At 37.0% G+C, this 27,578-nt stretch overlaps 6 protein-coding genes across 10 annotated transcripts; 5 read left to right on the forward strand and 1 right to left on the reverse strand.

Annotated features, from left to right (window-relative positions):
* The first annotated feature begins 636 nt into the window (after positions 1-636).
* On the forward strand, positions 637-6,306 carry LOC102617946 (protein IQ-DOMAIN 32). The gene is made up of 6 exons (XM_006473555.4): positions 637-944; positions 2,000-2,428; positions 2,518-2,724; positions 3,569-3,646; positions 3,760-5,410; positions 5,902-6,306. The coding sequence occupies exons 1-6, from the start codon at positions 864-866 to the stop codon at positions 5,919-5,921; spliced, it is 2,466 nt and encodes an 821-aa protein (XP_006473618.2). The 5' UTR covers positions 637-863; the 3' UTR covers positions 5,922-6,306.
* A 3,685-nt stretch (positions 6,307-9,991) lies between these two features.
* On the forward strand, positions 9,992-14,998 carry LOC102618224 (zinc finger CCCH domain-containing protein 6). 2 transcript variants are annotated; one of them, XM_006473556.4, is made up of 4 exons: positions 9,994-10,430; positions 13,221-13,430; positions 13,535-13,659; positions 13,738-14,998. In XM_006473556.4, the coding sequence occupies exons 1-4, from the start codon at positions 10,371-10,373 to the stop codon at positions 14,720-14,722; spliced, it is 1,380 nt and encodes a 459-aa protein (XP_006473619.2). In that variant the 5' UTR covers positions 9,994-10,370; the 3' UTR covers positions 14,723-14,998. The 2 variants fall into 2 exon arrangements, with proteins under 2 accessions (XP_024952159.2, XP_006473619.2); XM_025096391.2 differs by having other exon boundaries at positions 9,992-10,430; positions 13,535-14,998.
* Positions 14,865-17,077, forward strand: LOC102618504 (uncharacterized). The gene is made up of 2 exons (XM_006473557.4): positions 14,865-15,803; positions 16,869-17,077. Exons 1-2 carry the CDS (start codon positions 15,447-15,449, stop codon positions 16,896-16,898), a joined length of 387 nt encoding a protein of 128 aa, XP_006473620.2. The 5' UTR covers positions 14,865-15,446; the 3' UTR covers positions 16,899-17,077.
* A 722-nt stretch (positions 17,078-17,799) lies between these two features.
* Positions 17,800-21,550, reverse strand: LOC102618783 (uncharacterized). Its single transcript, XM_006473558.4, has 7 exons — positions 21,215-21,550; positions 20,432-21,043; positions 19,668-19,855; positions 19,184-19,422; positions 18,834-19,033; positions 18,317-18,442; positions 17,800-18,217 (listed from the first exon to the last, which is right to left on the reverse strand). Exons 1-7 carry the CDS (start codon positions 21,368-21,370, stop codon positions 18,119-18,121), a joined length of 1,620 nt encoding a protein of 539 aa, XP_006473621.2. The 5' UTR covers positions 21,371-21,550; the 3' UTR covers positions 17,800-18,118.
* A 210-nt stretch (positions 21,551-21,760) lies between these two features.
* On the forward strand, positions 21,761-25,191 carry LOC102619089 (hypothetical protein). 4 transcript variants are annotated; one of them, XM_006473563.4, is made up of 4 exons: positions 21,761-21,959; positions 22,133-22,198; positions 23,086-23,135; positions 24,438-25,191. In XM_006473563.4, exons 1-3 carry the CDS (start codon positions 21,912-21,914, stop codon positions 23,131-23,133), a joined length of 162 nt encoding a protein of 53 aa, XP_006473626.1. In that variant the 5' UTR covers positions 21,761-21,911; the 3' UTR covers positions 23,134-23,135; positions 24,438-25,191. The 4 variants fall into 4 exon arrangements, with proteins under 4 accessions (XP_006473626.1, XP_006473624.1, XP_006473625.1 ...); XM_006473561.4 differs by lacking the exon at positions 24,438-25,191 and adding an exon at positions 23,511-23,762; XM_006473562.4 differs by lacking the exon at positions 24,438-25,191 and adding an exon at positions 23,320-23,460.
* Positions 25,192-25,345: 154 nt separating this feature from the next.
* Positions 25,346-27,086, forward strand: LOC102620145 (hypothetical protein). Its single transcript, XM_006473564.4, has one exon. The coding sequence runs from the start codon at positions 25,569-25,571 to the stop codon at positions 26,823-26,825; it is 1,257 nt and encodes a 418-aa protein (XP_006473627.2). The 5' UTR covers positions 25,346-25,568; the 3' UTR covers positions 26,826-27,086.
* Positions 27,087-27,578: the final 492 nt, after the last annotated feature.

A 27,578-nucleotide genomic window follows, 5' to 3' on the forward strand; every position in this document is an offset into this window, starting at 1 on the left:
ACTTACAATATTGAGTGTAAGAGTTCGAGTCTCGATAAGAGTTTTATGAGCGTTAATTTCAGTACTTCCTTATGTTGATAATTGAGTGGAGACAGTCTCTCCCTTACGAAATGTGAGTCAAGTAGACACTTCTTGAATATTAGAGAAGGTTTAAAATATTTAGGGAATGTGAGTCGAGTAGACATTTCTCGAATAATAAAGAAGATTTAAAATATTTAAGTAAGTGTTTCAATGTGTCAATGTATGATAGTAGTCCCAATTATATAGTATGATTGTAAATATTAATTATAATGTCTGATTTAATATTACTAATATCTCTGTATAATAGACTTAAAAAAAAAAATCCTCTGCTCTTGAAACTCCACCGTTTTAAATTAATACACAAACATGTCAAGATTAGAAAGGAAGGATAGAATTAAGTCAATTAACAATAGCTTTGCAATACGAAATCTAATTTGTTGTCTAGCAAAAGATTATGTACAATGGATAAAACGGCAGAATTCACCCGAGTACGAAAAATACAACTTCTCGCGAGTCTCGTGACGAGCGGGCGGGCGGGATACGATATTTACAAAATGAAAAGCCAAAAAAAAAAAGAAAAAAAAAAGTAGCGATCTGACAGCTTTTCTTGGCCTGTCTCAACGGACAGGGCAAAGGAGGCAACGGATTTTTATTTTAAGTGGCGGACTCCAACACTAAAGTTAAAATTCATTTAAGGATGGTTTGAGGTCCGCGGTCTCTTTTGTAACAGTTTCCAAATTACAACACAACAATATAGGCTGTAGAGTGTCTTGTCTCCGCGAGACGGAGTGAGGTGTGTGCGCGAGGAGGACCAGATAAGGAGAACAAACTAACCAAACAAAATGGGAAGATCAAATTCTTGTTTCAAAATTATCACCTGCGGTAGCGACTCAGCTGGCAACGATGATCTTGATGTCTCCGAGGTATCTGATTGGTTTTAAGATTCCTGTTTTTGATTACTCGCATTGCTATTTGACTTTTCTTTTTCTGTTTTACTTTTTGTCCTACAACCTTGTCGTCTCGATTTGCATTTGACGGGTTATGTTTAGTTAATGCCACTTTCAGTTGTTATCCATTTAAAACTTGTTAATCCCAAGATCTGTGGTCAATTTGAAGTCCACAGCTGAGTGTTGATTTTATTGCTTCCAGAAACAACGTCACGGTGATTCTTCAGTGGTTTTATGTTGATTAGATTTAATGGCGGCTAAACAAGGCATTAGCGATATAATGTTGATGTGCGTTATGAATTCATAAAAGATGTGTATATGCAACTTGCGGCTGTTTGCGTTTTCTATTTACTGAACAATTATAATCTGATAATTCTTCAGTGCGGTGCGCATTTTGTGGTGTTCTCTGGAATGTTTGATGATTAAATCTATTTCAGGATCAAAATTTATTTATCTTTTTGGTCTTTCAGAAGCTTCCTCATGCTTCCGTAATATAGCTCTAGGATCTCCATGCAAAATGTTGCATCCATGTCCCATTTAGCTGATAAGATTTGGGTTTTGCTCAGGCTATTTTAAGACTATTTTAAGAGCAGCCTGATTTGTGGAGATTGAAGTACATTTTGGAGGTCAGGACTGGCATTTACAATTAGTTACACCATATTGCGATCTCATCATTTATCAGATATAAATTGCACATTGAGGCAATGCAATTATGTGGAAGATTTGTTTATGTGCTTTATCTTTTGACAAGTTTGATACATTTCAGATCTAAATTACACTGTAGTTGAAAGATTTTTTCCAATGGTAAAATGCCCTTATCTTTATGTGCAAATTAGCTCGTGCTCGTCTGACGTTGCAAAGTCATTCTCCTTTTGAAACCTGGGTAAAAGTTTGGGGTGAATAATAGTCTTTATTCATTTGTTATACATTTTTGTTATATTTGTCTCGGTTGGAGGGTGGGAGAAGATGATTGTTCTCCAGTTTCATTTGTTTCTCTTTTAGGGTTAATTAGTATTTGAATATCTTTGTAGAGCAAGAGCTCAAATGACAAACGTGGGTGGAGTTTCCGGAAGAAATCTGCCCGGCATCGAGTGCTAAGCAACAGTGTGGTAACAGAAACTGCTTCATCTGTAAAGAAAGAAAATCTGGAGACAGCTGATGTTAACTTCCAAACCCCTTCATCTGTAAAGCAGAGTCTGGAGTCCACTGATGTTAGCTTCCAAACTCCTTCATCTGCAAAGAAGGAGAGTCTGGAGTTGACTAATGTTAATTTTCAACCACCCAATATCTCCAATGTTCCAGAGAAAATCCCCACCATACAGTGCATTGATGAGAAACCCCAGTTGCCAACTCCTGTGGAACCGAAAACATCTGAGACCATTATTGAGACAGATGCAGATGATTCCCCCCTAGATGAGTCTGTTGTTGTTGTCATCCAGGCAGCTGTCAGAGGGATCTTGGTATGTTTTCTTGAATATGCAAGTTTGAATTTACTGGTTAATATTATCTTTAACCTTTCCTTTCTTAAGAAATTCCTTTTTTTTTTTAGGCTCAAAGAGAACTCTTAAAGCTTAAGAATGTGGTTAAGTTGCAAGCTGCTGTACGAGGACACATGGTTCGGAGGCACGCTGTGGGAACCCTACGTTGTGTTCAAGCCATTGTTAAGATGCAAACTCTTGTTCGTGCTCGCTATGCTCGTCTTGGAAAGGAGCCAGATTGGAAGGCAGAGAAGGATACCTGCAATTCTGTAACCTCGGTAATGCAACTGTACTCGATTAAGCATATGTTAATATGTTTCTTGTATTTTTCTAGTTGACATTTGTTTGGCAATCTGGTTGTATGCTGGGTCAATCCCAAGCAACCCCCCTCCTGTTAGTAGTTAGCTTGTGGTCTGAAAAATTCATCCCAAATTCTTATAATAAGCAAACCAATTGAAATAATTATCTCAATCATAAGAGAAAAAAGTAATTCTAAGCAATTATTTTTAAAGTAGCACAAACTCTTTTGAAAATTTGTGTTGTATTAATTTCTTTGAACACCCATGTGAATATCATTACATGGCAAACACCATGGAAGGATAAATAATAGAGGGCAAGATTTTGCTATAATTTATCGAACTTAATCAGTTAGGTAGTTTTTGAAATGGAATTGCCTTTGTTCCCTGTGCATGTTGTAATCACCTTCCTCCTTGCACTTCAATTCGCCTTTGTCGTAGTGTTTTGTGATTGAGGATGAAAGATAAGCAAATATGCAATGCCAAATCATCATGCCTTACATCTGTGTTTTAAATTGTTTGACACTCAGATGTTATCTGTTTGCTGTCAGTATGTTGGTGACATTTCCTTTTCTTAAGCTTGAAATTTTCATAAGTTGTTAGAGTTTTGTTGTTTGTGCTACGATTATAATAAGCTTTGGATTCTAATGCAAATTCCCTGTTGTTTCTTGACTTGTATATGGTTCTTTATTTATTTTTTTAACAGATAGTGAACATTATCTTCTAAGCTTTTTGATGAAAGAATCTTTTTACGCAGTTTGTAGACCGCAGTTATTGTTTCTTCACCCTCAAAACAACTTTTCTTAATCATTCTTTCTTGTTTCAGAAGGGAAACTTAGTAACTAAACCAAATGCAACTCGCACTTCTATTCAGAATCTGCTTAGCAACAGGTTTGCTCGTCAGGTATGCAAAGTTACTGTCTTATTCTGTATTTTTATAGCTTTATTGTAGGCTTTGGATCTTTCTTTACATTTATCCAAGCCGAGCTGATACTTCCCTCATCCACCAAATTAAAGCTAATGGAGTCAACACCGAAGAACAAGCCTATCCACATTAAGTGTGATCCTGCAAAACAAGATTCTGCTTGGAACTGGTTGGAAAGGTGGATGCCTGTTTCATCTGCAAAACAGACTCTGGAACCAGGGTCAAAGATAGAGCATTCGGAAAATGGGAAGAATGAAAATTTTGCCTCTCCAGTGGAAACTAAGATCCCTTCTGAAGTTTTATGTGATTCAGCAGATTCAAAGTCAAGAATAAGGGAAACTGATGTACTGTCCAAAATTGAAGAAAATCTCATTACTCATGATGCAGACAAATTTAACTTTCAGCAGAGCCAGCCAACTTCAGTGGGAGATGATTTGGAGCTGTCTGAGCCAGAGAACAATGGTACATCTGATGTGAACAAGATCTCAATCGAGACAGATTCTCATCAAAGTCAAATCGTGCAATCTGATGCACCTTCTCAGCAGGAGCTGAAGTCTCTTTCCAATAAGCCTGAAATGGAAAGTGAACTACCAAAACGTTCCATGAAAAGGTTTGCCTCTGAAGATCTTGAGACCGAGGGGAAGAAGTTTGTATTTGGATCAAGAAAGGCAAGTAATCCGGCATTCGTTGTGGCCCATTCAAAATTTGAGGAGCTTAGTTCATCAGCCAATTCTGGCAAATCAATCAGTTCGCAGCACCAGGATGTTTCTGTGGATTCAAATGCCAACAATATTTCGTCTGGGGCCGATTCTTTAACCAGGACAAAGAATCTCAGCATTGGAGAAAACTCAGTTTCAAGGATCCAATATGGTGGCTCTGAATGTGGCACTGAACTTTCTATTTCTTCCACTCTTGATTCACCTGATAGATATGAAGCTGGAAACACAGAGCATGAACATTCAGCTAAAGTTTCCGAGAATGAAATTTGTGACCCTAAAAGCTTAAATAACCCGGATGTTAAAGCTAGTGATGCATCTACCATCCCAACTTGTGATGCCTCCCACTCTATCGTCGGTCAGCCTGAGAAGGTTGATGATGTTCGTAATGAATCTGTTAATTCACTTGTAGTTATAGATGCCGCAGCACAGCAGAAGCCAGATAATAGTGCTCCTGATTTCCATAAAGAACCAGACTTACAAACTGGACATCAAATGTATAGATCATACAGGTCATCACCAGAAGCTTCTCCTAGAAGCCACATAACCGTTCCAGAATCCCAAGGAACACCTTCAAGTCAGGTCTCAGTGAAAGCTAAAAACAACAGATCCGATAAGAGTGGATCTTACCGAAAGCGCAAGCCCCTCTCTGCAAGTAAGGGTTCTCCATCAAATCCAAGTCAAAACTCTGGTGCAAGAAGTAGTACAGAACAATTGCCAAAAGATCAGAAAAACGGCAAGAGACGCAGTTCCTTTGGTTCATCAAGAACTGATAACATTGATCAAGAACCAGGAGATAATAGTAGTAGCAGTTCTCTACCACATTTCATGCAAGCCACAGAATCTGCAAGAGCTAAGATCCAAGCAAATAACTCACCGAGGTCAAGTCCAGATGTGCAAGACAGAGACACCTACATAAAGAAACGGCATTCTTTACCTGTTGCAAATGGAAGGCATGGTTCTCCACGTATTCAACGGTCTCTGTCTCAAGCACAGCAGGGTGCTAAAGGAAATGGTACTCTTCATGGTATTTTCTGAACTTCCTTGTGTTCTTTTGAAATGGTGGTCTAGCTGATAGATTTACATCTGACTATCACATTTTGCCCAGAAATCCTTCACTTCCTGCCCATCCTCCCCCTCTATCACACATAGATAAAAAGGAAGATAAACACTGTTAAGTTGCATTATTTATATCAAGGGAGCTCTTTATTGATGGTATTCATAATTAGCTTATAGCTGAATGACAAAATCTATAACTTTACATACTGGATTTTATTGAACATATGAGTGTGATGCCGGTGAATTATCTTTATTTTGCATCTGCATGTCTTGTAACACCTTGACACATGGAAGAGCTCAAGAATTATGGAATTTTCGAATGACATGACATAATAGGCAAGGCTTTTGATAGGGCGGGGTGATTTTGTCCTCGAGATTATTTTTTAATGAAAAAGAAATAAAAGCTGAATGAGGATTCTTTGACATTAATGATTTTGGTACTTCGCTGTTTTGCTTCAGAGAAAAAATGGCAGAGGTGAGCGGATAACAAATTGTTCTTGGTCTGTCGTGGTAGTAACCTGTCCAAATACAGACTTGGGGACGGTTGGTCTACTTGACGTCACTGTCCATATTTTTAAACCTCAGTTCTTCGAAACTTTGATGGTACTTATAGTTGATATATGCAGAGAGCTGGAGTAAGGTTTTGATGTATATTACTATTAGCCAACTCAATAATTTTTAGTATATTTTTCGAACTTTCGGCAGCTGGGAATATGCTTGTCTGTTTGTTCAAGAGTGTCGTGTGATTATTATATGGGGCTTGTAACAAATGTTTTGGGATGTTGGTCTGAAAGTTTGACACATTAGCAAGCTTCCTCTGGCCTTTTGCCACTTATTTTGTAATAAATTGATTAGTTTCTTTTATGCATTGGCTGCATGCTTCCATGAGCTTTGTTTGAGCCAGTAGTTGAGTTCAGTAATGGTACCTTATTGTTCATAGAAGATGCGCTGTCACACATCATATGCTGGTTTAGAAGTTAGAAGATACGCATACCACAAGTGTAACGGCTGTGGATTTATTAGCGACGAATAGAAAAGCTATATCATACATGACTTGCAAACTGACAATCAAGATTCATAACGCAATGACGATAACTCTACTTCATTTTTAGGATATTATCATTTTACTACTTAATTTTTCTGGATATATTATTTTATCACCTAAATTTTTAGACACTTATAGTTGAACTTTTATTATTTTATTACTAAATTATTGAAAATAATAGAAATTTTAACGGAAATTAGGGTAAAAGTCTATTTTACTCTTAAACTGTATAAATACAATTTAATCTTTTGAACTAAAATGTGTAGAATATTAATTATATGCAAAAGATAATGTTTTAATTAATTAAAAAAAAGATTAAGATGAAAAAAATAAAATCATAATCATTAGATGAAAAAAGCAGTTATAAAAAAATTTTGATAATAAAGTGAAATGTCAGAAAAATTATGTAGCAAAATGGGGAAAACTTGTGGTGCAACTGTAGAGTGGTACCGTGCCACAGTTGCACCCAACCGTTGGATGTCAGTGGACCCTATTAATTCAAGTGCATCTAACGGCTGGATGCAATTGTGGCACGGTACCACAGTTGCACTGTAGCCTGATCCAGTAAAATGATAACATCACTTAATATTTTCTTAATTTATAAATCAACTTTTTCAATCTCAATTAATAAATATTTTTTTCATTCAATGCGTGCACAATAAAGAGAACCGAGTCTCAGGGAAGTCAAAGTCTAGAAAATTTGTCACTAAAGATATTTTAAAGGACATATATAATTTTGAAATAATTTGCATGTGGTAAATAAAGAAAAAAGATTAAGTGATTTGTAGAGGGTTGCAAAACCTATTAAGCATCATCAGGGCAGCCCATCAACAAGTTGCAGTCAAATTGTTTCGAGATTGCTAATATTTGAACCCCTTGATTTATATCGCTAATCTCACATCTCAATTGATTTAAGCTATTTCCCAAAATTACCATTGTTCAAAATTAAAAATAAATATTAATCTTTTTTACCTTTTTATCTTCCTTCTCATCTACACAAATTTCCCTTTTCAGGAATCATCATCAAACCATCTTCATCACCACCAAATCTATCACCATATTTTTTTTTATTTGTAAAACATAGTAACTTATGGCTGTACGGTTTTATAAAGTTAGCCCTGTGTCTCTAGACTCTCAGTTTCTTTAACCAGGAAAAAAAATAATGCAAATAAATAAATACTCATCGTCATATTTTCAATTTTTTATTTTGGATCCTTCCAATATTTTTAATTTGTAATTATCCAACTTATTTGATTATTTAATTTGTATTAAATAAAGAAGGGTCCCTGTATGAAATTGTAATTTTTTTTTCAACATCAATAATGTAAAATATATGTGCCTTTAGATTTAATCAATGACTTATATTTTTTTTTAAATAAAAAATTCTAATTATTTTAAAAATAATATAGGCGGTTAACAAATCGGTTAAAATATGTGGTTTTAAATTTAAAATAAAAATAAAAAGAGATATGATAAAATATAATATAATATTTCAAATTCTTTTACTTCAAATTTGATTTCTTGTCGAGCATCACTGATATGCAATTGTTTTTCTAGTTGATTTGATAATCAACCCTTGTGAATTTGAATATATTGGATATAAATTTCAAATATAATTACTATCCGCTATCGCCTATTATGAAACAATACGAGAAGTCAGCGTATTGCCGTAGCCAGTGTCCATGAGTGGTTCTGATCTACTGCAAGAATTCCAGGCATCATTATAGGCCGCTGGCAGGCGGTGCTCGAGGACAAGCCTATAATATACTGGGACAAGACAATCACAGTGGGGAGTCAGGCTGCAATATCTGCGCATAAATCATCGTAGATTTTTGTGGCTGCGCTTAAGAGAATGAGGGCTCCACCGTGGATATAAAGTATAAACTATGAGGGGAAGCTTGGTCTTGGCGGAAGAATCAAGTGCTTGACGGGGCAGGAATACGCGGACCCAACTGTTGTTTAATTGGTTGACGGGGACATCTTTTGAAAGAGAGCACTTTCGTGGTCATTTGGATCGGGTGTAGCTGCGGTAATCGGCTAATCGCTGTAATCATGAGTGATCATGCCGTCGGCGTTGACGACGAACGGTCTGTAAAAACTAAAAAGCTATAATTAACTACTAAAAAAGTGTCATTACATTTTTTTTATTATCTTTTACATTAAAATTGTAGCACACTGGCACTTTATAAATGCAACGTTTAATTTTTAACAACTTCATACAATATCATTTTCTTAAGTACCGTGTATGATATAAAATAATGCAGCACTTTAAATATGATTTAAAATTAATATTAATTTAAAAAAAACTAATATTTACTAACAACCTGAAAGTTATCTGTTATCTTTTAATAATTAATTATTTATTTATCTATTATATTAAATGAATGATTAAAATAAAAATACTTAAATCTAAGACTTCATAAAATTTATACTCTCAATGCTGTAGAACACATACAACATTATAGAGAAACTTGAAAAAGAAATGAAAAAATCCAACTTTTTAAGATCATGTGCGCCGTTGATTTACTTGTTGAATAAGAGTTGTGTTTTGTTATTTTTTTATTCATTAAACTATTTGTTAATTGGATTTTAAAAAGAAAAAGAAGTTGAATTTAAAAATAAACTTTGTTATTGATGGTTTTAGCTTTGAGGAATATGTATATGGGATGATTCATAAGAGAGAGAGAGAGAGAGCGAAAATAAAAAAGAAGAAAAATTAAAATAATAATAAGAGTAATGTTAAATATATTAATTTTTTAAAATTATTTATATAATATTTTATAAGTTTATTAATACGGTAATATAATTAATTTATTTAATTTTTATAAAAAAAATTATTAATCACCCAACAAACGACACATTATTTTAAATAAATTTAACATATTATCACTTCTCAAATACAAATATTTAATAACTTCCATAAGCCTACGTAGGCCCATGAAGTGGAGACGTGGCAGAGTGCCTGACAGACATGACTTTGTAGCTGGTGTTGACTGGACCATTACGTGATCTTTCGATTTTCGTCAACTATTCAAATATTGTCCTTTCATCGTTTATCTCGATTAAAAAACTGTGGTCAGATTCTCTGTCCTCATGACAAGTTAAATTTCTATCCCACTTACATTCACTGCGCGTGAACAGCAGCTCCACTGCACTGTCCACGCGCTACAATGTTGCCGTTGCATATCTCGTACGCGTACAACAGAGATAAAAGGACGACAGGAAATGGGAGTGACAACATCAGGGTCTCTAAAGTTTTAAGTTTTTCCTATTTGTACTACATAGGTATCAAAATGACTGAAATACCCTTAACACAATTCTAACATTGTGATTAAAACAAAAATGGAAAAAAGAAAAAATAAGTTTTATAAGCGTATTTTAGTCTTTCCGTTGGCAGTCCGAGACCAATTTCATAAAAGTAGATAAATTTACGCCCTTTCTTTCAGAACAATAAACCATTAGGGATCTAAATGTTATTAAGCCAGATAATATAAACAAAATGGAATATTGGAAATCATAACTATACGGTATCACATATTGAAAACGGCAGAGCATAGAATACGGAGGATCTAGGGTTTCCTGGGATCTCTCCGTTACTAGTAATTGCTCAATACAGATATTTATAAATCTATTTATCTGATCACTTTTTGTGCCTCTCCAATTCGATCTTTTACAATTCTTTTTAAGTTATTAGGGTTTTCAAAAATCAGCAAGGTATTTAAAATTCAGTAGTGATAAAGAGTCTAGCTAGGCTTTCGAATCGGAGATATATTTCAAAAAAAAATCTTCAATTGAAAACTGCTACAACTACTACTTGCATTATATAACATTTACTGAGAATCGAAGCTGGAAAGAAGTTATTTTTGAGAAATATTGTCCAAATATGCGAGGATTGCACAAATCGAAAAGGATTTCTTGGGCACCAGATGTAAATCTTTGTCAGGTAAAAGATCATTAATTTCGACAAATTCGATGAGTATTTTTTGGAATTAAGGTAACATAGAATCGAATTGATGAACAAAACTGTGGGAAAATTGGGGGGGGGGGGGACTGTCGTCTGAACCCCGATTGTTGCGCTGTTAATGGGGCTCGGTTTTTCATACTCTGGCGATTTTGGGGGTATAATTTTATTACTTATCTGAACTGTTGCGAGTACATGCAGTAATGGGAGTTTTGCAATAATGGAGTTTCTGTAAATTGCATCAGATTTGGGTATGAGTTTTCTCAAAATGAGTGTTTGTTCTTTGTTTTACTATGTGGATGTTAATTGGAAATTAAGTGCTTTGTATTAAAGCAGTCATTCTAGTCAAATATGGATTGAGAAGTATTTTCAAATTATATTAAGAAGGATTTTTTTTTCCTCAACACCATCATAGGCACAAGAAAAAAGCATTTTGATTTCTGGTATTAATTTTGAACAGATTAGTACAGAATTTCCTGCTAGAAACATGTTTGGCAATGCTTTCTTTTGATTCGGTGAGGACATGTTGCTAAATTTTTAAACTTAAATTTATAATTATGCATTAATTTCCTTTAGTTTTTCTGTGGAAACTGGAAGTTTGGATCCTTTTATGGTTCTTAACTGAATTCATATGCTAGATTGAAGATATGAGGACAAGTTATATAGTTGGTGAAATGCTGGATTCAGAATAAAATAGTGGGCCCTGCATAAATTGAATTGGAGGGAAAATGATTGCCTGAGCGTAAATTGAAATCGTTGTTAGTTTTGAATTTTACCTTGAACCTTTGATATGAACTCATGGAACAATTAGGTTTTTTTATTTTATTTTATATTTTAAATTGCTATGAACTTAGCAAGTATCTGGTACTACATTGATTACTTCATCCTTTTTGTTATTTTCTTGAAGTTTTTAGCATTCTATTCACATGATTCCTAAGTTTAGAAGAGGGAAGTATGGAAGCTTTTTCTCGTAAAAGATATTCTTATATTCTTGCTGTATTCATAAATGTTTATCTAATTCATTGAGAGTTGAAAGTGAGTCAAATGTAGTTTGCTAGGCAATGTTGTATTAAGTTGCTCAATTTTGTTATATGCATTGGTTAACACAACTGAAAGTTCTGTTCTTTTTGGTATTTCAGATAAATTATTGGTTGGTGATTTTTTCCCCCTTTATTGCATGTATGTCAAGCAGTTGGGCTATCTCCTTGAATTATTACTCAATTTTCCCTAGGCAATAAATGCTGGATAGCTGCACTCATAGAATTGTTGATTTTATAGTTTGCGTGATGACGTACTCAAAGTGTGTTCATAGATTCTGTGTACTGAAAGCACGCTTTATAGGTAATGTATTTTGTAATAGACAGATGTGATTACCATTGCTGTTGCTATATGGAATGATTGAAAGTAAATTGAGAGGGTTTCCCGATCTTTTGTTTTGGGACAATTGTTGTTGTGTTACGGTCATGCTTTAGCATGAAATTGGTTGTGTCTAAAATTGCTTTTTCTTTTCTTTCTGTTTCAAAAAGGGAGTGGCTCCAAGCATATGCTGCTTCCTTCAATGGAGGGTCAACTTCTAAAATTATCATAGGACATAGCTAAGTTACACACACCACCAATGAGGCGTGCAAGAGAATCAGACCACAGGTGACTGAAGTCCTTGAACAGCCAACTGATTAAAATGGATGTGCTTCCAATTGCATTCTCAATTTGTCTTTGCTGGTGATGATTTCTAAAGCCCATATGGCAGCATTGGGACTTGAAGGCATCGGCTTATGCTGGAAGCTATGTTGAATCACTTTGTCATTGGATTAGTTGATTTGATTGACCTCCAAAGTTTATCCATTATTTCTGTGGCCATGAAATTAATGCCGAAAGTTATAATGTACAATAGAGCCTCAAAATAATTATCTGGCTATGGCTTGCTAGGATTTTGAGTGTTATGATTAGGTTGATACTCCCTGCCTCCAAATGCTGAGAGAAAATGGCTTTTTCTCCGGGAAAAGAAGTTCACGACCCATGGGCCTTCTAGCTCCATGCGGCATTGCTCTGTCAGGCCTTTGCCCAGTGAAACACTATTGGTGCTGAATCAAGGGTTATTTCCAGAGGCATTAGAAGATATTATGTGTATAATTTAACTGCTCTAATGACTGGTTAAAGTTTCTGTCTGAATTATTCAACTCAGGATTGAGGAGTCTCTTTCATGTTTTATTCTTGCAATGAGGGACATATGCTCATTGTATGATTATGGGCCCATATCCACGTGGTGCAGAAAAGTTGGTAACTCGACAGTGATTGAACATTGTGAAATACCCTTCATTAGGTTTTATAAAGAAACCTTTGTTGGTCACTTGCTCGTGATTGAACAATGTGAAATACATATCAGGCTCTATAGCGAAATCTTCTCTTATAATTTGGCTTTGTGCGAAATTTTCTAGGATAGAGATGTGGAAAACGCTATATTATACTGTATTTTTTTTTGGCAGCAGAGAGTTAGGTGCACTTAGAGGAAAGCTTAGTGATTTGTATTTTTGCAGATTTTTCTCTTGTTGCTGTGCAATTGGATTTTATTGTCACCCTTCGAGTTGTCATTGGAGGTTTTGCAGATGAATTGTCATGAACTATTAATAACTTTCAGTTATGCCAGATAAAATTCAAATCTGACATATATTTTACATCATCTGTTTCCTATGTATATCCGATTTAGAGCAAAGATCGAACTGTTGTATGATTATGTTTTGATGGATTCATAAACTTCGGTTTCTCTCTTTTCAGGAAAGGCTGTTTTTGTCTGAGGAGTCTCCTTCACAAATTGGATTAGGTGCCCAAGATCACCTTCAAGCAAAATCATCATGGTTGTCCCATTCAAATGGCGTTGGCAATGATGACATTCTTCCTCCTGGTTTTGAAGGAGGTCATCCCCCAAACCAGTTCCAAGTTAACTTGTCTGAAATTCCCCTAATCAAATGGAGATGTCCTCCCAGGGTGAGTCACGGCTTCATAATTTGATTTTGGACCATACCTTCCACTTAAAATTTTAGTTGTTACCTGGATTATTAATATGAAGCTGGATTTGGTCATTATTACAGTTCCAGTTGGACATTACTTGGCAAGTTGTTGCTGGGGAGGAAAGCCAAGAAGTGGAGATTGAAAATCAAAGAGAAAGAAGAGTGCTTGAAGCAGTTTATCCGCGCCCATCTGCCATTCCTCCAAAGTTTGATTCCTGGCTTGTTTTCCCAATTTTTCTTCTCTTGGCTTGCACTTTTTTGACTTATCTTTTTCCCGTGTACAGCCCCTCTGTTTCAATGGACATAGAGCAGTCACAATACAGTGATCAGCAAACTCCTTTGATACCCATTACTCCCATTGAAGATGAAGAAACAGCCTTAGATGCGCCATCTGGTTTAATAGCACCATTTAGCATTTCCGTGAGCTCACAGCCACCAGTTTTGGCTCATGGAGTTCCGCTGCCTTCTCAGGTCAGCATACCTACCACTGCAAACAGTCTTGTCAGCGAGAAACGAGCGTCTGGAATGGCCCTTGGTGTCGACCCCGATGTAGTTGCTGCTGCTTCTGCTGCCTTAACTCAAATTTCAAAGAGCAATGAGCATGGTAATTTGATTGACCATGATTTGCTTATTAAACTCCTCAGCAACCCAAAATCCATTGAAAAATTGGTGACAGACTATGGAGGGGCCTCCAATGCACAGAACATACCCAAGGCAACATTGCCTTCTGTACCGGTGTCAGATCATCATCCTCCTCCAGTAGCAGTATCAGATCCTTCTTCTGTACGCTTCAATATGATGGAAACCAGTTCACCTTCATTGGTGGCTACTACTTCAAATGGAGGTTTTTATGCTCAAGCAAATGGTGTTGGAGTAGGGCATCATCCTAACTCATGGATTAAACCACCTGGGGTTGTTCCAGCTTCAGCATCTCCTTCCTTTGGACCTTCTCAACCAAGAGACTTGAACTACTATAAGAACTTGATTCAGCAACATGGAGGAGATAGACAAGAAACCTTGCAGCAGTTTGGTAACCGACTCAGTCACCAACAACCGGGGACAAGCCAAGAATTCGTAAATAATCCCAAATCAAGAGACTCGAAACCCAAAATAATGAAGCCTTGTATTTATTTTAATAGTTCAAGGGGATGCCGGCATGGATCCAAATGTGCGTACCAGCATGATACATCGTCCCAGCAACGGAGCAATAACATGCCCGAGGGCCAAAATGCAAAGAGAATGAAACTGGATAGGCAGATTAGCAGCTGACGTTTTGTTCCTATTGGGTGTGGGCATTTTGAGTGAGAGGCTGATTCAGTTTAAAGAGAGAATAGTAGCACAAAATTCACTGTTGCCAAATAGTGTAATTTTGAGTGTTCCCTTCCATGCTTTTCCTTGCACTACTGATGATGGTCTTCGAGATACGGGTTATGGGAGGAGCTATTTTTCATCACAATCTCAGCCGAGGATTTTGATAATTGTAATGACCCTGTCCTTTTAAAAAATTTTCTATTCTACCCCTTCAAAGTTGTAATTTTTCTTGAATGCTGTTTTTTTTTTTTTCTTATACAAACGAAATCCCTCTGCAAAAATTCAATCCTCTAATCGAAGTGAACTTTCAGCAGAAAAGAATGGGATTCAAGTAATCATTTATTTAATTATATACCAAATAAATATCAGATATTTCTTTCAAAAAAAAGAAAATCAGATATTTCTTAAGGTGGGCCGGCCATTTGAAAGAATAAAATGGGCTTGACTATTGTTATTATTGTAATTATCCTATTTCATTTTAAAAAGTAAAAGCCCACGTCACTAGATAGAAGAGAGTGGGCAGACTCAGTGACTCGCCCCTTTTCTCTCCTCTGAAAATAATAAAACCCCACCTGCCGTAGACTGAGTTGTTGAAGGCAAGCCGAATTAATCAATCCCATTACTACTCACGATTTCCTGAGTAGTAATAATAATATTAACAACATTTAGAGTGGAAATAAAAATGTTGAAGTTCTTATCAAAGGTACGGATCGAGTTCAACGCATTGGACCCACGCATAGCCTCGTGCATGGAGTTCTTAGCTCAATGCAACGCACCCAAGGCTAAAGAATCCAATCCCGCCTGTCAAATTCAGGTCAAGCGACGTACCGACGACCACCCTCCCGAGATCAAGGTCACTTTCGTCACTGGTGCCGAGGAGGTTTTCGATGCCACTTCCACTTCTGCCCACACCATCAGGAGCATGATCCTCGAGAAGGGTCAGATGCTTGAGAACGAGCAAATGTTCCGTGACGCTGGTCTCAACTGGCCCGTTCTCATTCCGGACGAGGAGCTTCAACAGCCAATGGCTGGTATCAAGGTTTGTTCTTAACTCTTCTTTGAGGTATTTCATCGAACGAGTGCGGTTGCTCTTAATATTGTAGATTTTGATTCTATGGTTGGTTCGTTCTCTAGCTCTTTTTTTCTTTTTAGCTAGTCACGTCACATCTGCCACTTACTTCCCATTAGTTCTCCTAGCAGTCTCTCTCCGTTAATTGATTGTGCTCGGTATTGGAAAATGGAATTGAGTACATTCGTAGTTTCTTTCTGCCGCATTGGTATCTCGCTATTTCTGGTTTAACTGATGTCAGTTGCAATGCTTTAAGTGATGGCTAACTCTGTGTCGTGTCTGTAACTCTAGTTTATACTAACTAATGGTTAATTCATTCTTTGAAATGAACACTTTTTAGAGGCATTGCCTTTTCTCCAGGTTAAAAAATATTGAAGAAAATCATGTATCTATCCTTTTACTTGTGTCTGTTCACACGACAAAATCATGTATGCATTCAAAGTGGTGGAATTTGATTCCTTAATTAAAGAAACTAAACAACTAGCTTTGTCTAATGAATATTTTTTTAATTATAATGATTAGATCTAAGTTGGCAAACGACGTGATAAAATTGCCTTTTCTTCAGGTTTTGTTATTTCAAGTTTCAACTATAGGTATTATCGTGCTTTCAAAAATGCTAGTTAATGGTAGTAGACTGCTTTTAAAGGGCATTTTAGTGCTTTCTACAAGTTGAACAATAATTTTCCTTGCCCAAAAATTTGTTAACTTTTTAAAAATTATTCGATCCACAGTGCAATTGGATATGAAATTGCCGTAATTACTGCTTCTCGTTTTCGGATGCTTGAGAATAGTTATGCAAGAGAAGGAAAGTAAAGATGACCGATGTTGTCTTGGAAAGACCTGATCCTATCATCTACCTTACCATCCTCACTTACTGTAGTCTCCTCATATGTAAAGTTGTACGATATGTATGTATGCAGAAGGATAAACTTAAGAGTGCTTTGCTGATAGCTGCTTCTTATAGATTGTATTCTCATGTCCTGTCAGAATTTTTATCAATTTCTGCATTTTTATATTTGTTTTTTGTTTTTGCAGCCAAGGTATGCAAAAGAAAAGAAAGGCTAATTGTAATCTGTGTCTTATCTGCATGCTTGGGATCATTGTGGATGGCCAACTTTGGAAACTTACATTCTAGGGGGAAGAAAATGTGAAACTTTTTTATATCTTATATTTGCAACTAGCATATGTTTTTGCCACATTATAAGCATCTAGAATTTCAGGTTAAAGTGGTTGGTTATGCTCAAGTTGTGGTTCTTGTCAATGATTTGGTTTTGTTTATTTCTTTTTAGAAGCGTAGTTCTGGTTTGCAAGCTGGTGCAGATAATCAGAGACTTACTGAAACAATTTAAATAACTGGCAAGGCAAGAAGATACGCAATAAGATTAGAGTGGCAAACCTCACAACCCCCCCCCCCCCCCCCCCCCCCTCCCCCCTTTCCCTGGGTGCATACTGTTGTCGAATTGTGTATCTTGTTTTCTGATCATTTTAAGTTGGTTTGGTTTTGCTTGCAATCACGAATGAAAAGATGCAGTACATTGCCAGATCTTTATATTGGGTACGCGTTTTTAAGATGGGAAATACTAAGTGCCTAGATTATAGATCGTGCTCTCAAAATGGATTGGAACTAGCATATCCAGCTAAATGAGGATGTTTGTCCTGGTGGCTCCGAATATTCAATTCAGCTTCTGCCAATCACTGAGCTAAGTTCGAGCATAATTGGATTCATTGCCTTTCGGCTGCTGTCATGGTTCTTGCTCTCGATTAGGCAGCTTCCGGCCCAAGGCTCTCGTTATGGCACCCGTCCATGGATCCAAAATCCAACACGTCTCCCTACAGACTCCAATCAACATTGTTAAGACACAAATTACAGCCATTTGGAAAATGGAGGTGTGCCGGACAGTCACTTCCAAAAGTAACTAGCCGCATAACTGTTACAACCGCATGGAAATGGCACCAAGTCTCTCAATTTGAAACAAATAAGAGTCCCAACCACTTTAATTTTCATGGCATGATGACAACATTAGAAACTGCAAGCAAACCTATACAACTGTTAATTACAAGACCATCAGGCACAAGCACAAATCTTATGTGACAGAGGAGGTTTGGTAAAGTTCACTTCCTCCCACGGTTCAGTACAAACACAACCTACATACAAAAGGGATGTGGCCAGATTGACACTCTCTAATAACATTTGCACCATTTCCGACAAGACACAGAAGCAGTTGGGAGACAAAGTCTCATTTGATCAACAGAATACAACTGAGCTTAATCCATTACAAACCATCTTAGCGATCTTCCCTTCTAACTGCATTTGGATCAGACATCATGTCCATCATCATCTTCTCGGGTGAATCTTCCCAGCTAGCAAATTTTTTCAAGTCAACCTGTAAAACAGACGGACAAGCATTCACTGTGAGCCATATACGTGCAAGTCATGAATCCACAAATTCACAACAGCATCCAAGGTGATCTAAGCGAATTACCTTGCGTCTTTGCTCGGTGAAAAGTTCCTCTCTTTTCTTGTATGACATCTGCATTTGCTTCGCTGACCTCCCACCTATTCCCCAAACTTCAATTTCTAAAATCAGAGATTCAACTGGGAGAAATCCCTGCAGTATACAAGTTGAGGTATTAAAGTCTGCCAGTCAATCTTTCACAGTAGATTTGGATTTTTTTAGCATTCATATCATGCAAAGAGTTCAAATACATGCTGAAGAGTTTCCCAACTCAGTCCATATTGTACCTAATAGAAAAAGTTTCAGTTGAATATATCATCTACAGAAGTTGGTATCGACCAGATTAGAGATTGTAACAAATTCTAGGAGCATCCATAATCAATGCAATCAAGGCACAGCTCAAATCTTAAAAAATTCATCATATTACCATTCAAAATTTGAATTGATGTGAGGTAAAACTTCAACTTGGCGAGTGAGAACAAAAAATAATTGGCAATAAGCAGTCCTATAGATTATTAGTTTTAAGTGCTGCAAACAATGATACCTGATGTGGAATAAGGGAGCCGTGTTGGTAGGTTCTGTCAACTGCATGATGACGAACAATAACTCTAGCAAAATCTTCATCAATAAAGATCCTCTCGTTGCCCATGGTTCCTCCAAATGCTATTCCCGCGGGCTTTGGATGTGGTTCATAAACTCTGCCACTAGGATGTAAATGGCTGTACACAAAGTTCTTCTCCTTCCCTATTTATAATTGAATAGTTAGTTTCATGACAGTGAAAAAATAAAAAAGGCTCACAAAAAACATGACTTTAGCTCATCAGTTTTGGACAAGAAAAGATATCAGAAGGTAAAAACGCATGGAAGATGGGACTTATACTATAAGTTACATACCAGAAGGTAAAAACACATGGAAGGTAGGACTTATAGCATACAAATTTCCTGAGCTTCCATAGAAAACATCCTTATTTTCTAAACCTTGTTGTGTAAGTGCACCTATGATCCATTTCCTAGCACTGGTTTCATGATCAGAGGCATCGCCAGAATTGGCAGAAACCAAAATCAGTAATGGACCATGATAACCTTCAATATTAGACCAGAATCTGTTCAGGCCCCTGCCATGAAGAGATGACCTGCATGGTAGTATTAAACAGATACTTAAATATAAATTAATGAATATAAGTTAATGAGGTAGACAGTTCAATAGAGTCTTCAAGTGAAATCATTATAAAGAAGACCCATCCAGACAGACAAATCCGCAATCTCAATGAGAGGAATTTTTTTTTCTTTTTTTTTTTTTGTGGGGGGGAGGGGGGATATCAAATAGGAAGAGAGTACAAGTGCCAACGCATGAAATAAAAGGAAAGAGATTCCATACCTATAGAGGAGATTTTCCTCAGCTTCTTCACCGTCAACAGGACAGCATAGTTTCAAAAACTCTTCACTGATTGAACTTCTGAACGTAAGGGAAATTGTCCACGCCCTTCCGGGGGATAGAAGATGAGTATCCTGAGCCTTCGTTGAAGAGATATCTCCAAAGGATGAAGTAGAAATTTCCGATGGATTCTGCCATCAGTCAGGAAATAGTCATCACTAGCAATATCTTAGAATGTTGGATACAATTTTTGGCCATAGATTTCATTGGGAAGGAGTGGAGGAAAAGCCCTCCAAAATCACTGATGAAATACAAAACAAGGAAGCATGAAGAAATAGCCAATGAATTTATAAAGGAACAATGGAACTTCAACATCAATCACGTATAAAGAAAGTCTCATTCTTTTGCTGAAAAATCAGTAACTACATAATGTCATGTAAACTCTGTCCAGAGAAAAATACTCTCTTAGTAAGTGTGCAAGGGCAGGTTTCCTTTATCAAAAAAAGAATATATTAAATAAATGCATAATACAGAAAGAACATCTTAATAGGATCTTAGTCTTCAATACGTCTCAAAAATGTCTAGCAAAATCTCTAATCCATCAACTCTTGTACATGATCGTTACATAAATTAACACTCATAACAATAATAATGTTATTGACAGGACTGCAGTAGAAAGAAGCAAGCCAACAAATAAAGATAGCTGGATGACAACAAGTCATAGAGGCTAACAATCTTTAATCAACTTGAAGAAAGGAACTAGATACCTCAGAGGTAACACAGCTTTGGAGTCTTGCATAGACAAATTGTGTAAAACAATCAGTGAGGCTTGGCACTGTTGTCAAAGTCCAAGTAAGAAACTTCCCCACAGGAAGCTGAATTTCCAAGTCTGAGATGTTACAATCCCAAAAATTGACATCACTACCAACTTCAGCACATGACTCGACAGCCGACAACACCAGATGATTAACATCCGGCAGGAAAATCTCCTCTTTCCCTTTAGAAAACTTTCTTGTTCTAGCATCCCACCACATAGTCCAGCACATCCAAAAAATCATTAGCACATCAATGGGCCGAAGAAACCCACTTATTTTACAATCAGCATCACCAGATTCAAATTCCAATTTCAAAGTCAGTCCTGCTCTAGCAAATGTTGTGGCAAACACTCTCAACAATGTATTAAGCAGCATTGAAGCAGGCATCCTTCCACAGCACTTAACAAAACCTCTCAAAAACTCAATCCAACTTAATCCTCCGTTTTCGGGTACGAAAAATAAGTCAGCTATAGATGGACCCAGATTATCCAACAACACCCTAAAGGAATCAGCTACCTTGGGTGTTTCACAAATCAAATTGTCATAATTCAGACTAAAACATTGCTGGAAAAAGAAAAAAAAAAGTTACATGTCAGCATAGTATTCAAATCTAAATCAGACAATTGGGTATCCTAAAGCTTAACTAATGAAAGGAAAGAATTTTTCAAGCAAAACATATAAATGCAACAGAGAAGTAAGAAAATAAAAGGATGTGAAATTGAGCATATAGTGGACCTGAAGAGACTGGGGAGGAAGTGTATTAGTTTGAGGATGGGCAAGCTTTGAGAAAGCGTTCCGAAGTAAAGAAAGTGCCCCAGTGGACGCTGCCAAGCTTTCCACTTCTCTTTGTTCACTTGGAGGATGTTGCTGTGTTGACGATGATGCTCCCATTTTTCCTCCGACAACATCAAACTCTCAGACTCTCTTATTTTTTATATTCATCGCTCGTAAATATTTCATGTTCAAGGCAAGGCATCGACCCATCATCCTCAAATGCCAACACCTGTCTCTCCACCTTAGTGAGTCACCGCCACAGCCGCGCCACGCGTTCATTTCGTGCGGACTAATTTGTTACTTCTGAAAACTGCAGGGAGGATTTTATAATAACACCCTTAAAAATAAGTAAGCATGAGTTAAAAACGACGTCTGCTGTCTCTTCACGTTTTTTAGAAAAACTTGAGCCTAATGGGCCTCGAGATTGGGCCCAGTTATTATATAAACACAAAGCAAACACGCACAGGCCCATAAGAAGTTAGAATCCCGGAACTCAGTCGGATACGTACAAAAAAAAGAAGCTGGAGTTAAAAAGAAGTTGAGATTTGAGATTTTTTTTATAAATGCAATCTCATCAGCAAACACAAAACCGTAGACTGTGATCGAGGGATTGATTGGCGTGCTGTTAATTTCTGCCCTTAGATCATCGTCCAATCAAATGGCACCACCTCCTGGACCTTACTCCGGCACCAGCACTCTCGCTCTGGTACTTGCTTTTGACCTTTGATTATTTAATCGACAAGACATACAATTGAAACACACTCAAAAGTCAGGAAACGCCACTTTTCGTGTTGTTTGGTCATTTGTTATTGATCGTGGATAATTTTCTTAGGTTTATTTTTTTTTTTAATTTTGAAAAAATAATCGTTTCTGTGGTAGGTGGCGCGTGCATCAGCCTTCACTTTTGGTGTGGTTTATGGTAACATGAAGCTCAAGATTCTTAAGGTTGTTTTTCCTCTTCCATTGACTGTTTAAGCATTTATGATTTTCATTTCTGATATTGTTTGGCTAGATCCATCCAATTAATTATGTTTCTGGCTTCTTTTGTTAGTCTATATTGTATTTTGGTGTCACTGTTATTGGCATTGTTTAGTTTATTGGGGGTAGAGAACCTTTTTCTTCTCTCGTTTTAGAATTCATGGAAAGGTTCTTATGGACTGATTTATATTATGAGCACAAGCACATTCAATGACTGCTCCCGCTTTGGATGATTGTATAGGACTATCCAAAAAGAATAAATAGAAAGAAAACTGGGTTTTCCTCGAAGAGCTTGTTGAAGCTTAATAGTTAGTACTTCTAGTGTAATGTGTAAAATGGGTACAAAATCACAATATTGGAAAATTATTTTGTGTAAACATTGCAGTTCATTTGATTTTAGAATGCCTAATACTGTGACCAATGCACTGCTTCTTAGATTTAAGATCTGAGAATGGTAAATGCAATGCTAGCTTTCGAGGAGCGCTTTCCTGTCTCTCTAAAATTATTTATGAAATTGCAGCTACGCAATCTTAGCATCTCTACTGTATTCCATGATCATAAACAATTTGTATGTTAATGTGTCATTTAGAGGAGATAAGACCAATCTATGGCTGATAGTAGCATGAATTATCATTCTTCTTCATATTTGATAATGTTACCAGTACGAAGAAGCATATTAGCTTGGTATTCAGTACAATGAGTTCTTCTACAGTTCTCCATGCATGCATTTTTAAGGTGTTAATTCATGTGTTATGATGTTTGGAGGCTCTTCCTTTTAACGATTCATGTGTTTGAATCACAATGAGAGACTCATCTTTCTGCTTATGCAATTTGACCTTTTGTATTAATATCAGATGAAGGCAAAGACACATAGCAAGGCTGAAGCAAAGGCACATCACTGAAGGTATGCTGTTTGAATGAAATAAGTAGTCTTTGATTCTTTGAACGGCTCCTATGTCTGTTTTTATACATTTGCAGAAAATAGTGCTTCATTCTAGTTTCTCAGTTTATAAAGGTTTTGTTTCATCATTCAGACTATTAGAATGCTTATTATTGCTTTTACATGGTGTGGAGAGAGAGAGAGAGAGAGAGAGAGAGAGAGAGAGAGGCAATTGTATTTTTGCGTAGAGAAGAACCATGGTTTAGTTTTGCAAAGGGTTTTCTTTCATAATTTTCGGTGACTGTTGATTTGATAGTCCTCCCAAGCTCCAAGCAGAATTTCTTCGTAATATTCTGTTACGATTCATATTTAAAATGAGTGCATGCCAATCTTTCCTAGATATCTTCCTAACGTTAGCAATGAGCAAGGACAGGTGCAAGAGAGGCTGCTCACGTCTTGGGAGTAGTTTTGGTGTATTTGGCATTGTCAAGGCGGCCTTGACATGGGGGGAAAAGCTTATATGATTCCTTTCCGAAGTGGCTTTCATTTGTTCTTTGCCTCAAAATTATGATTGGTGGTATTATTATTAGAGCAACGCTAATGAACAAGGTTAAATTGTTTTTAATGGTTTTATCATTCTCCTTATTGTTACTACCTTTGACAAAATTTCACGGAGACAGCAAGATTATAGAAATTGGAGACCTCCCCGAATATTTATCTCCGTTTGGAGGAATAAATGGAAGACGGTGAAAATGCTTTTTTTAATTTTATCCTTTACTTAAACATTGAAATTCAAATCAAATCAAATTATAGGAACAAGTGATTTAATTCCTCATCTTTTTAGGGGATTACTCAATCAACCAAATTCGAAACAATCAGATGTCAGAGAAGTTGAATGCAATCATCCATTTGGCACACAATATCAAATCGTGCACAATTATCTCATAACCTACCTGCCCCTCCCTCTTTCTTAAAATATTCATTTAATTTGTTCTCATTTCAATTTTCAAATTACGGCTCTTAAAAGGAAAAACACTCGGGTAAATGAAAACGACACAGGACTCTCTCGGATTATTATTCTCTCGGGAAGAGTCCCTGCTCCTCTCATGAAGAGTTTTTGCTTAGATTTATATGAATGGAATCATAAGCAACTACCAAAATGCTGCAGATTCTCTGATTTTTAGTAGTTTTGGGCTTTTGTTCGCTGAAAAGCCGAAGCCAAGTCGCACTTTGGATGGCAGCACGTCTCTCATTTACAAGATCTATTTTTTCTGTTTAGAGCATTTAGAAAGAAAGTACACCAATTTAAGGACATTTTCTTGGCAGGTGCGCAACATAGAAATTAAATCCACGCAGGCAACGAGCCACCACTTGGGCTTTTGGGATATAAGATCCGTACTCCGAAGACCAAAGAATCTGATAGTTGATTGGGGCTTGATGGCATTCGTCTTTGTCCGTGCTTGTATTCACTGTTAGCTGCTGATGGAGGCTTACATATGTTTGAAGAGCGCGAAACAAGCAGAACTGCAATCCATGGAACGCTCTTCCAACTAAATACCGATGCTGCAATCAGCAATCAGTGTAGATGGAAACAAGGCTGAAGCACGCTGCATTATAAGAAATTCAGCCAGGCAGGTCATGGCCCCTGCAGTGTGTACAAGATGTTGATATGGAAAAGGCTGAGGGTGAAGCTTGAGCAATCTATGCGGGGTCGAAATTGGCCGAAGAAGCCGGATTTTTTCCCGTAATTGTTGGAACAGATGCTGTGAATTTCAGTGGAGATTAGGAGCGTCCTGATAAGAAACAAGCGTCTGGATAACATATTGTTTAGTTGTTTCATTGTTTGGCAATGAATTTTTCTTTTTCCCCACTCCTCTGAAACTTGGAAACAACGAGGTTGCCCCAAAGCTGGATCATGAATTAGATAGATCTTACATTATGGAAGCTTTGACTCAGAGGTGGGGTGGTTAATCGTCGTGGGTTGGTTGACTATCATTATTACGTTCCTTACCGAGGATGTCTTGTGGACTATTTGTGGTACGAGCGAAATTTAAAATATAAAAAAGCACTTATGGGTCCACTTTCCTTGATCTTCACACGTTTTACAGTCCCCAATCCAAACTCTCGCTTAATCATCTTCCACAGTTCAGTCCACTTACGTTTGATTTTTCGTGTCACGATGTCTCAAACCCAATTAATAATTTATCAAAATTTTAACATAAATTCATTCATTCACTTTTAGGAGTTAAGATTTAGAGAAACAGCAAGGCCGCCCTTGTTCTAGCACTCGCTAACAGCGACCGACAGCACCAACCAGTGTTAAAATTTTCTTATCGCTCTGTTATTATTAAAAATAAATAAAAATCGCAACTTGCTCCACTACACAAATCTCTCTTTTTAAAACCCCACGCCCACCCCTCACTCACACTGTTGACGCTAGCAGTAGCAGTGCACAAAATGGGTTCAGTTTCACTGAAAATCGGTGATGGAACAGCGAGATTCAAGAGAGCAACAATATGTTCATCGGCATTGAACATTCTCATGCTCTTCTCTGTTGTCACCACAAATCTTTTTGCTTTATACGCCTTCACATCATCCCCTAAAGATGGCCAAATCCACTCACTCATCCACAATCACAAAAACATTTCTTTAATCTCCGAACACGTCTCGCTTATTCTCAAAGAGATTGATTCATCTCAAAAAAAGCTTGCCAAGATGGAAAAAGAGCTTTTGGGATATCAAAGCATCGATCTTTCCAGACCCAATATTGCAAGTGAGCTCAAATTGTTTCTCCAACACCACCAGCTTCCTCTTGGTAAAGATTCAAGAACTGGGATCACTGAAATGGTGGCATCTGTTGGCCATTCTTGTGAGAAATCTGCTGATTTGTTAACTCAGTACATGACTTACAAGCTCTCTGGGCCTTGTCCTGACGGTTGGAGCCTTGCCCAGAAGTTGATTTTGCGTGGATGCGAGCCTTTGCCTAGAAGGAGGTGCTTTGCCAAGTCTGTTCCTAAGGTGGGTCTTCAATCTTTTCCTGTTTCTCTCTGGAAACCTGTTAGTGATAAGACTGTTACTTGGAGTGGTCTTGGTTGCAAGAATTTGAATTGTTTGATTAGTAAAAAGTTGAGTAGGGAATGTGTTGGTTGTTTTAATTTGGATAATCCGAACGAAAATCAGAGATATATTAAGGCTAGAGGCAAAAATGATTTTCTTATTGACGATGTGCTAGCTTTGGGAAGTGGAGGAATTAGAATAGGATTTGATATTGGAGGTGGTGCCGGTACCTTTGCTGCTAGAATGGCGGAGAGAAATGTGACTGTGATCACTAACACGTTGAATGTCGATGCCCCTTATGGTGAATTCATTGCTGCAAGGGGGCTTTTCCCCTTGTATTTGAGTTTAGATCATAGGTTCCCTTTTTATGATAATGTGTTTGATTTAGTTCATGCATCCAGTGGATTGGATGTTGGGGGCCAACCAGAGAAATTGGAGTTCTTAATGTTTGATTTTGATAGAATTCTGAGAGCTGGTGGATTGTTCTGGTTAGATAATTTTTACTGTGCCAATGATGAGAAGAAAAGTGCTTTGACTCGTTTGATAGAACGATTTGGGTATAAAAAGTTAAAGTGGGTTGTGGGAGAGAAGGGAGAGACGGGCAAATCTGAAGTTTACTTGTCTGCTGTTCTACAGAAGCCAGTGAGGGTATCATGATTTGAGCTCTCCCTACAGACTGGAAAAAGTGGAGAATACATGACCCTGGATTTGAATGAGTTCATCATCTCAAAGACCCTTATGAAATTCATTTCAATTCCGAATAAGCGCATCTATTGTTTCTTTTCCCACTGCAAACTGCTGTGTGGATGATGTGTACTCTGTAATTTAAAGCTGCTATATCTGTTGTTTTTTGTACTTCAGATGATACAAATTATTTCAGGTATTTGGTCAATATAATGTTAGTGAATTTGTTTGTTATTTATAATCTACTTCATGAAGCTGTTTAGAGATTAATCTTGTTCACTTTCTATGGATAATATTTTTAGCATAATAGATGTTCCCTTATTTATCAAAACAGCATGATTCCAACTTGACAATGAGGTTGCTGGATACTTGGCCCCATGTTTGGAAGCTTCCAATTATTCCATCTGCTTGTGCTAAGCAGAGTGTTCTTGTAGTTATTGTCTGGCGTCTTCAAATTTGGTGATGCATAAATTTTTTTCAATCATTTCACCAGTAGTTGCCTTACTTCATACCCTTTTCTGCATGATTGATGGCTGTCTTATTTTACAATTGATAATCTTCATTCATTGATTTTGTTCCCATACCAGGATTTGTGAGCCTACCAAAAAATGATTGCACTTAGTTTTACTACCAACCGTAATGTCACAGTATTTCAATGGGGTGCTCTGATTTATCATTCCATAATCCACATAATGGAGGGTACTAACAGCATTATTAAGCATGCGC

Source organism: Citrus sinensis, chromosome 5 (assembly GCF_022201045.2).
Source record: "Citrus sinensis cultivar Valencia sweet orange chromosome 5, DVS_A1.0, whole genome shotgun sequence".
In the NCBI taxonomy this organism is placed as follows: domain Eukaryota; kingdom Viridiplantae; phylum Streptophyta; class Magnoliopsida; order Sapindales; family Rutaceae; genus Citrus; species Citrus sinensis.

What these genes read in the sequence shown, in the direction of transcription:
- LOC102618504 (XM_006473557.4), top strand. Translation starts at nt 15,447, where the DNA reads ATGTTGAAGTTCTTATCAAAGGTACGGATCGAGTTCAACGCATTGGAC. An exon ending in AGCCAATGGCTGGTATCAAG is followed by an intron (nt 15,804 to 16,868) that starts GTTTGTTCTTAA and finishes TTGTTTTTGCAG; the next exon opens with CCAAGGTATGCAAAAGAAAA.
- LOC102618224 (XM_025096391.2), top strand. Translation starts at nt 10,371, where the DNA reads ATGCGAGGATTGCACAAATCGAAAAGGATTTCTTGGGCACCAGATGTA. An exon ending in CAGATGTAAATCTTTGTCAG is followed by an intron (nt 10,431 to 13,220) that starts GTAAAAGATCAT and finishes CTCTCTTTTCAG; the next exon opens with GAAAGGCTGTTTTTGTCTGA. An exon ending in AATGGAGATGTCCTCCCAGG is followed by an intron (nt 13,431 to 13,534) that starts GTGAGTCACGGC and finishes TCATTATTACAG; the next exon opens with TTCCAGTTGGACATTACTTG.
- LOC102620145 (XM_006473564.4), top strand. Translation starts at nt 25,569, where the DNA reads ATGGGTTCAGTTTCACTGAAAATCGGTGATGGAACAGCGAGATTCAAG.
- LOC102618783 (XM_006473558.4), bottom strand. Translation starts at nt 21,370, where the DNA reads ATGGGAGCATCATCGTCAACACAGCAACATCCTCCAAGTGAACAAAGA. An exon ending in CCATGTGTTTTTACCTTCTG is followed by an intron (nt 19,034 to 19,183) that starts GTATGTAACTTA and finishes AATTATAAATAG; the next exon opens with GGAAGGAGAAGAACTTTGTG. An exon ending in GCTCCCTTATTCCACATCAG is followed by an intron (nt 18,443 to 18,833) that starts GTATCATTGTTT and finishes TGTATACTGCAG; the next exon opens with GGATTTCTCCCAGTTGAATC.
- LOC102617946 (XM_006473555.4), top strand. Translation starts at nt 864, where the DNA reads ATGGGAAGATCAAATTCTTGTTTCAAAATTATCACCTGCGGTAGCGAC. An exon ending in CAGCTGTCAGAGGGATCTTG is followed by an intron (nt 2,429 to 2,517) that starts GTATGTTTTCTT and finishes TTTTTTTTTTAG; the next exon opens with GCTCAAAGAGAACTCTTAAA. An exon ending in AGGAAATGGTACTCTTCATG is followed by an intron (nt 5,411 to 5,901) that starts GTATTTTCTGAA and finishes GTTTTGCTTCAG; the next exon opens with AGAAAAAATGGCAGAGGTGA.
- LOC102619089 (XM_006473563.4), top strand. Translation starts at nt 21,912, where the DNA reads ATGGCACCACCTCCTGGACCTTACTCCGGCACCAGCACTCTCGCTCTG. An exon ending in GCACCAGCACTCTCGCTCTG is followed by an intron (nt 21,960 to 22,132) that starts GTACTTGCTTTT and finishes TTTCTGTGGTAG; the next exon opens with GTGGCGCGTGCATCAGCCTT. An exon ending in TGAAGCTCAAGATTCTTAAG is followed by an intron (nt 22,199 to 23,085) that starts GTTGTTTTTCCT and finishes TATTAATATCAG; the next exon opens with ATGAAGGCAAAGACACATAG.